General features: G+C 52.7%; 1 protein-coding gene across 6 annotated transcripts; it reads left to right on the top strand.

Moving 5' to 3' along the window:
- Nucleotides 1-319: 319 nt before the first annotated feature.
- LOC117096372 lies at nucleotides 320-5,956 on the top strand. Of its 6 annotated transcripts, XM_033233723.1 has the most exons (6): nucleotides 320-456; nucleotides 2,587-2,703; nucleotides 3,277-3,405; nucleotides 5,131-5,324; nucleotides 5,608-5,614; nucleotides 5,680-5,956. In XM_033233723.1, the coding sequence occupies exons 1-6, from the start codon at nucleotides 448-450 to the stop codon at nucleotides 5,851-5,853; spliced, it is 630 nt and encodes a 209-aa protein (XP_033089614.1). In that variant the 5' UTR covers nucleotides 320-447; the 3' UTR covers nucleotides 5,854-5,956. The 6 variants fall into 6 exon arrangements, 4 of the variants coding, with proteins under 4 accessions (XP_033089614.1, XP_033089617.1, XP_033089616.1 ...); XM_033233726.1 differs by lacking the exon at nucleotides 5,608-5,614 and having other exon boundaries at nucleotides 2,587-2,689; nucleotides 5,131-5,313; nucleotides 5,688-5,956; XM_033233725.1 differs by lacking the exon at nucleotides 5,608-5,614 and having other exon boundaries at nucleotides 5,131-5,313; nucleotides 5,688-5,956.
- Nucleotides 5,957-7,997: the final 2,041 nt, after the last annotated feature.

Raw genomic sequence — 7,997 nt, 5'->3', positions numbered from 1 at the left:
CGTCCTCTGGACTCAGGCATCCAGGCAGTGATGCCTTGCACTTGGCTCTAGCCCTGCATGCTTGGACAAACAGGGGCCTTCCCAGGCAGGGCGTCGTGGTGCAGACAAGGGCAGCCAACTGTGTGACAAGGAGGACAGCCACAGGGCAGCAGAGAGGAAGTGAGAGCTTGTGGGAGAGGTCATGTCTGGTGTGGGAGCGAGCGGGGCCCCCACAGCCCAGGAGTGGGCCTCCGGGCACAGGGCATAGTGGGTTCACAGCCTGGCTGGGCGGCACCCTATCTGCCCAGCACCCCTGCAGGACCACAGCCGCCCTGGTGGGACCAGCACAGGTGCCGGGCAGAGGGAAGCAGAGGAACCCCTGATGTCTGGCTGCTGTCGTCCGTCTGTCCATGATGGGTTGCAGCTGGCACTGTGACCTCCACTGTGCTCTTGTTTTTGGCAAGACCAATGACTCAGGCAAGCAGAATGATAAGAACCACAAACAGGGAACGCAGGCGGGAGTGGAAGGGAGCAGAAGGCACGTGGTCCTGTGTAAATCCATCCCAGGACGCAGTGCAAACAATGGTCTCTGAGTCCACGTAATCATGGAGAGCAGGACGTTCCAGGGTCAGTGGGGAGAGTCAGCTCCTTCCCGAGCCAAGCAGCAGCTGCGTGGGGGACGGTCGCAATTATTTGTTTTTGAGACAGAGTCTCACCCTCTTGCCCGGGCTGGAGTGCAGAATTACAATCACAGCTCTCTGCAGTCTCAGTCTCCCAGGCTCAAGCAATCATCTGGCTTCACCCTCCCAAGTAGTTGGGACTATAGGTGCACACTCCCATGCCCAGCTAATTTTTTTCCCCTGTTTTTTGTAGAGATGGAGTCTTACTATGTTGTCCGGGCTGGCCTTAGACTTCTGGGCTTAAGGGATCCTCCCGCCTTGGCTTCCCAAAGTTCTGGGATTACAGGCAGGAGTTACCACGCTCAGCTGGGGAGGGTTGCAATTTTTATCTTTATTTTTTTGAGACAGAGCTTCACTCCATCACCCAGGCTAGAGTATAGTAAGTGGTATGATCTCAGCTCACTGCAACCTCTGCCTCCCGGGTTCAAGCGATTCTCATGCCTCAGTCTCCCGAGTAGCTGGGATTACAGGCGCCCACCACCATGCCTGGCTAATTTTTGTATTTTTAGTAGAGACGGGGTTTTGCCATGTGGCCCAGGCTGGTCTCAAACTCCTGAGCTCAAGCAACACCCCCTGCCTCGGCCTCCCAAAGTGCTGGGATTACAGGCGTGAGTCACCGTGCCCAGCTCTGAGGTAATTTCCTAATGTTGCAATTTAAGAGAGAATTTGTTCCTGGGAAAGGCTGTGCGTGTAAGACACCCCCCGTCTCCCACTCCTCTCTCTTTGCTGACCCGATTCCTCTTGGCGCAGAGGTTCAGAAACATCCCCTAGCCCTCACTGGCTTCATCTCAAGAACAAAAGTACAATAAGCACCTTTTCCACGCACCACTGCCTGAGCCCTCAGTCCAGCCTGCACCGGTTTCCACCGGGTCGTTGGATGGTCGTTATCACCATTTTCTTTTTTAATCAATAGATGCAAAATGTGTTTTGTTAAACAAATATTAACTAACATCTTTCATATACGAAGCACTCATGAAAAATGATTACATAATAAAACACAAAAGCTGAAGGATGAATGGGCCAAGAACACACACTAAACTCACACACACACATCCGTGCACTCAGGCAGGGGGAATGGGCCCACCAGATGGGACCGGCCACCCGCCCTGCGGCTGAGGGAGCCTGCCCAGTAGGGTCCAGCACTGGGCCCAGCGTCCTCCCTGAGACACCTGTGGCTGCTGGGCCCTAAAAGCATCAGATGGAAAGCTCGGGAAGGTGTCCCAGTGAGCCTGGGGTTGGACGGTGCTGGGGAAACTCCCATGTTCGGAGTTAGAGGGAGCCACCTAGGGCTGCCTTGCACTCACCCTCCGTGTGAAATGGGAACATAATCTGCTGGAAGGGTTTCTGGAAGAGCAAATGGCCACACAGCAACCGGCTGAGTCCAGGCCCCAGCCTGGAGCAGGCTCTCTCAGTGTGGGAAGTTTGTTGACGTTTTTTTTCTGAGACAGGGTCTCACTCTGTTGCCCAGGCTGGAGTGCAATGGCACAATCACAGCTCATTGCAACCTCTGCCTTTCTGAGCTCAAGGGATTCTCCTGCCTCAGCCTCCCATGTAGCTGGGACCACCGGCACGTGCCACCACGCCCAGCTAATGTTTGCATTTTTTGTAGAGACAAGGTCTCACTATGTTGCCCAGGCTGGTCTTGAACCCCTGGGCTCAAGCGATCCGCCTGCCCCAGCCTTCCAAAGTGCTGGATTACAGGTGTGAGCCACCGTGCCTGGCCCCAGTGTGGGAATTTCCTACGGACACTGCTACAGATGGGACTGTGACATCACCAACCCCATCTTCAATACTCCTATGTTGAAGATGGAATTCCCTGAGTGACTCTATTGGTGATAAGGTGTTTAGAAGGCCACGGGGGGGGCCCTTCCCCCAGGAAGAGGAAGAGACACCGGAGAGCTGTCTCTTCCCCTCTGCATACACACAGGAAAGGCCATGTGGGAGGGGGGCCACCTACAAGCCAGGAAGAGAAGCCTCACCAGAAACCAACCGTGATGGCGCCTTCATCTTGGACTTCAGCCTCCAGAACTGTGAGAAAATAAAAGTCTGTTACTGAAGCTCCAGTCTGTGGGATCTTGTCACAGCAGCGTCCCCTCCCGGAGACTGACCTGCACATCTTCCCTCCCCTCCCCTCCCATCCCTTCTCCTAGTCTCCCCTCATCTCCCTTCCCATTCCCTCCCCATCCCTCCCCTCCCCTCTCCAGGCACAGGCTACCTGAGGCTAGAAATGGGACAGGAGAATGGGGCGCGTGGGGGCAGCCTGTGAGATCCACCGGAGAGGCCTCAGTGGGGCTGAGAGTGGAGCAGAGGTGGGAGTGGGCACAGGGCCCTACAGTTGTAGGAAAACTCCAGTCTCCTGGCTTGGCTGAGCCGATCTCCATCCCCAGACCACCAGCAGAGTCCCTCCCGCCCCTCTCATCTCATCTCCTAGGCACTCCAGCTGGCTAAACAACAGCCCTACCCCCAGAGCCGGGCCTTGGCACACACGGCCACCCCGTCCCTGCTCCTCCTGCTCTATTGTGGCAGCCTCTCCCCAAAATGCAACCCCAGGGCCCTGCCCTCAGAAGGCCTCCTGGACCGCCAAGCCCTCATGTGATCCTGCTCTCCATCCCTGCAGCCTCCGTCCCTGCAGCCTGCACCCGAAGCCCAGCTCTACAAGGATCTGGAGGACAGGACACCACAGGTGACAACAGAGCCTCCGGTGGCCCCACCCAGGCAGAGGCCTCGGGTCCTGTGGAAGGACAAGGTCTGGAGAACAGCCCCTCCCCTGGGAGGGAACCCTGGGGCAGCTGTGCCCGTCCCCTGTTTCCCCCACCCCCCGCAGGGCTGACCCCAGCCTCTGTCACACACTTATCTACTCCTGCTGGCATTGCCTGGCAGCGGCAGGGAACCGGGCAGACACCAGCAGGCACCGTCTGTGTCCACTACACAGTCCTGCTGATGTGGTGTGGTGAAGACAAGTCTGCCCAGACACAACACCACGAGGCAGGGAGCCCGGAGGTGGGGGGACCCCGGGGAGGGCGGCCCAGGCCCAGCGGGCACCCGCTTCTGCCGCTGCCTCCCTCTGCGGCCCTCGGGCGTGGCTGTTACCGCTGCTGCCCCTGCTGGAATCCCCAGTTCTAGCCATTCTCATTTCCGGGCCTCCAAGGTCATTCATCAAACATATTTGTCTCCACAATATCCAAGGTTTAATACTCTCTGTATTTGTTTCTAATTTCAGGCATCATAAAATTCTGAACTTGCTATATAGAATATGAAATTGCTAATAGAAGATTGTTTATTAAAAAAATGACTAGAGGCCGGGCACGATGGCTCACGCCTATAATCCCAACACTTTGGGAGGCCGAGGTGGGCGGATCACGAGGTCAGGAGATCCAGACCATCCTGGCTAATGCGATGAAACCCTGTCTGTACTAAAAATACAGAAAATTAGCCGGGCGAGGTGGTGGGTGCCTGTAGTCCCAGCTACTCGGGAGGCTGAGGCGGGAGAATGGCGTGAACCCGGGAGGCGGAGCTTGCAGTGAGCCGAGATCGCGCCACTGCACTCCAGCCTGGGCAACAGAGCGAGACTCTGTCTCAAAAAAAAAAAAAAAAAAAAAAGACTAGATTTTTTAAATTTTCTGGTAAGCACTCAAATATTTGTTGAATGAGTGAATGTAAGGACAACAGAATATAATAATTTGGGATCAGATTATTAGGCTGTCTAAAATTTACAATGAATCCAGTTCGTGGAAAAGCGTTACTCAGTGAAATAATTATATTGATTTAACCTCAACTTTAAAAGTCAATCATTGGGTCGGGCGTGGTGGCTCATGCCTGTAATCCCAGCACTTTGGGAGGCCAAAGTGGTGGATCACCTGAGGTCAGGAGTTCGAGACCAGCCTGACCAACACGGAAAAACCCCATCTCTACTGAAAATACAAAATTAGCCAGGCATCGTGGCACATGCCTGTAATCCCAGCTACTTGGGAGGCTGAGGCAGGAGCATTGCTTGAACCCAGGAGGTGGAGGTTGCAATGAACCAAGGTTGTGCCATTGCACTCCAGCCTGGGCAACAAGAGGGAAACTCCGTTTTTTTTTAAAAAAAGGCCGGGCGCGGTGGCTCAAGCCTGTAATCCCAGCACTTTGGGAGGCCGAGACGGGCGGATCACGAGGTCAGGAGATCGAGACCATCCTGGCTAACACGGTGAAACTCCGTCTCTACTAAAGATACAAAAACTAGCCGGGCGAGGTGGCGGGCGCCTGTGGTCCCAGCTACTCGGGAGGCTGAGGCAGGAGAATAGCGTGAACCCGGGAGGCGGAGCTTGCAGTGAGCTGAGATCTGGCCACTGCACTCCAGCCTGGGCGACAGAGCAAGACTCCGTCTCAAAAAAAAAAAAAAAAAAAAACAATTCTCAAATGTTTATATTATAATGAAAAAATATATTTCTGTTCAAAAACTGCCTTCTTAATATATTACTCATTCCTCCAGTTTGTGGCAGCAGCTGCTCCAGACAGCCTGCCACCGCTACAGCAGGGAGGTGCCGCCAGGGCTACACACTCCATGGAGCTGGCAGGAGCCCTGCCCCTTCCGAGTTGCAAGCCTGCAACTTCTGCAGCCACCCAAGTTGTAACTGCAGATCTGAGCCTTCTTGTGGTCTTCCAGGGCAAGCAGATAGGAGCCCTGCTCTCCTGGGTGCCACGGCAGCCACCCCAACTGTGGCTGCAGCTTCAGGCATCCGTCCACTCTTGGGGGCCTGGGAAGGCCCCCCTGCCCCCACTGCCTGGCTTCTCCCTGCTGTTGGCTGTCAACACCCACTCTGATCTCGGAGCAAAGTTGGGCTGAGCAGGGGCCATGAATGGCAGTGGGAGGCAGATTCCTGGGCAGAAGCCGGCGGGTACCCCATAACACCCCACTTTCAGACCAGGGAGGGCCTGAAGGCTGAAGGCCGGGCTGCCAGATCCACAGACCAGAGTGGGGACTTGTAGTACCTTTTCTGGGTGCCCATGCACCAATCGGCATGCATTTCCTCCTCTCTGACACCCCAGGCTCAACCAGAGCAAGGCAGAGGATGGAGAAGCAATCGGAGACTGGATGACCAGCTGCAGAGGAGCTACCCTCTCTGCTGAGAGCTGGGAAGTCAACAGGGACCTGCCTGCAGAGTGGAGCCACCCACTCCAGGGCCTCCGGGGCCTCCTCTCTACAGAGAACTGAACACTGGAGATGACCTGCCTACAGAGAGGAGCTGCCCACTGTGGGTCTCCTCCGAGCTGTCCTAAGATTCAATAAAGCTTTTCTTTGTCTTGCTTACCCTCCACTTGTCTGTGTGCCTCATTCTTCCTGGACACAGGACAAGAACTCAGGCAAAGGTTGGGATTATAGGTGTGAGCCACTGCGCCCGGCCCAATACCTTGACTTTGCTGCAATGCATTCCACTTCCTGTATCATTTATTTTTATTTTTATTTTTATTTTATTATTATTTTTTGAGACAGAGTCTCACTCTGTCCCCCACGCTGGAGTGCAGTGGTGCAATATTGGCTCACTGCAACCTCTGCCTCCTGAGTTCAAACCGTTCTCCTGCCTCAGCCTCCCAAGTAGCTGGGACTACAGGTATACGCCACCACACCCGGCTAATTTTTGTGATTTTAGTAGAGACTGGGTTTCGCCATGTTGGCCAGGATGGTCTTGAACTCCTGACCTCAAGTGATCCACCTGCCTTGGCCTCCCAAAGTGTTGAGATTACTGGTGTGAGCCACCATGCCTGGCTCAGTACCTTGACTTTAATGCAATGCATTCAACTTCCTGTATCATTTAAATGTAGTGGAATTGTTATGAAGATGAATGTTATACCTCCCAGTTTTCTGGATAATGTTCTCCATAAGTTTTATACATTGACTACAATGCCAATTATAGTTAAAGGCAAGCTTGTTTCTCATAAACTATGTGACTTCAAGTTAATTAGTTGGCTTCTTTGAGCCCCAGAGCCTGAATTTGTTATATGATAGGATCAGAATCCTCTGTCTCTGAAATTCTTTTCAACTCTAGTTGTGGTCATGCTATATTTTAGTCAACAGTTAAATTATCCATAAAAATGACATATTTCTTCTAAAGCCAAATAGAAAATCCGTCTTCTTTAACAGCAATTCCTGGCCAGGCGCGGTGGCTCACACCTGTAATCCCAGCACTTTGGGAGGCCAAGGTGGGTGGATCACCTGACGTCAGAAGTTCAAGACCAGCCTGGCCAGCATAGTCAAATCCCGTCTCTACTAAAAATACAAAAATAAGCCAGTTGTGGTGGCTCATGCTTGTAATCCCAGCTACTCAGGAGGCTGAGGCAGGAGAATTGCTTGAACCCAGGAGGTGGAGTTTGCAGTGAGCTGAGATCGTGCCATTGCACTCCAGTCTGGGCAACAAGAGTGAAACTCCATCTCAAAATAAATAAATAAATAAATGCAGAAGGAATAATAAAATTAGAAAATTACTATTTTTTCCAAAACCTATGAATCTAAGTAATAATCACCTTTTTTTTTGTTTGTTTGTTTGTTTTTTGAGATGGAGTCTCAATCTGTCGCCAGGCTGGAGTGCAGAGGTGCCACCTTGGCTCACTGCAACCTCCACCTCCTGGGTTCTAAGCAGTTCTTCTCCCTCAGCCTATCAAGTATCTGGGACTACAGGCACATGCCACAACACCTAGCTTATTTTTATATTTTTAGTAGAGACAGGGTTTCACCATGTTATCCAGGATGGTCTTGATCTCTTGACCTCGTGATCTGCCCGCCTCGGCCTCCTAAAGTGCTGGGATTACAGACATAAGCCACCGTGCCTGGCCAATCATCAGTGGTTTCTAAAACCACTGGGTGAAAGATAGATCTTATTACTGTATCTATTGATGAATTAGGCCAACCACATTTGAACCACATTTCATTAATTGATAACAAGACATTATGTGCCTCTTGATATGGCACCATAGGAAATATATAGAAGATAGAGTATATATATATAAAGTGGCTGGAAGCAGTGGCTCATGTCTGTAATCCCAGCACTTTGGGAGGCCGGGGCAGGTGGATCACCTGAGGTCAGGAGTTCGAGACCAGCCTGGCCAGCATGGTGAAACCCCCGTCTGTACTAAAAATATAAAAAATTAGGCCGGGCGCGGTGGCTCAAGCCTGTAATCCCAGCACTTTGGGAGGACGAGATGGGCGGATCACGAGGTCAGGAGATCGAGACCATCCTGGCTAATACGGTGAAACCCTGTCTCTACTTAAAAATACAAAAAACTAGCCGGGCGACGAGGCGGGCGCCTGTAGTCCCAGCTACTCGGGAGGCTGAGGCAGGAGAATGGCATAAACCCGGGAGG

Source organism: Trachypithecus francoisi, unplaced genomic scaffold (genome assembly GCF_009764315.1).
Source record: "Trachypithecus francoisi isolate TF-2019V2 unplaced genomic scaffold, Tfra_2.0 Lachesis_group14, whole genome shotgun sequence".
Taxonomy (NCBI): domain Eukaryota; kingdom Metazoa; phylum Chordata; class Mammalia; order Primates; family Cercopithecidae; genus Trachypithecus; species Trachypithecus francoisi.
The sequence above is the reverse complement of the archived record's forward strand: the minus strand, read 5'-3'. Positions and strand labels throughout refer to the sequence as shown.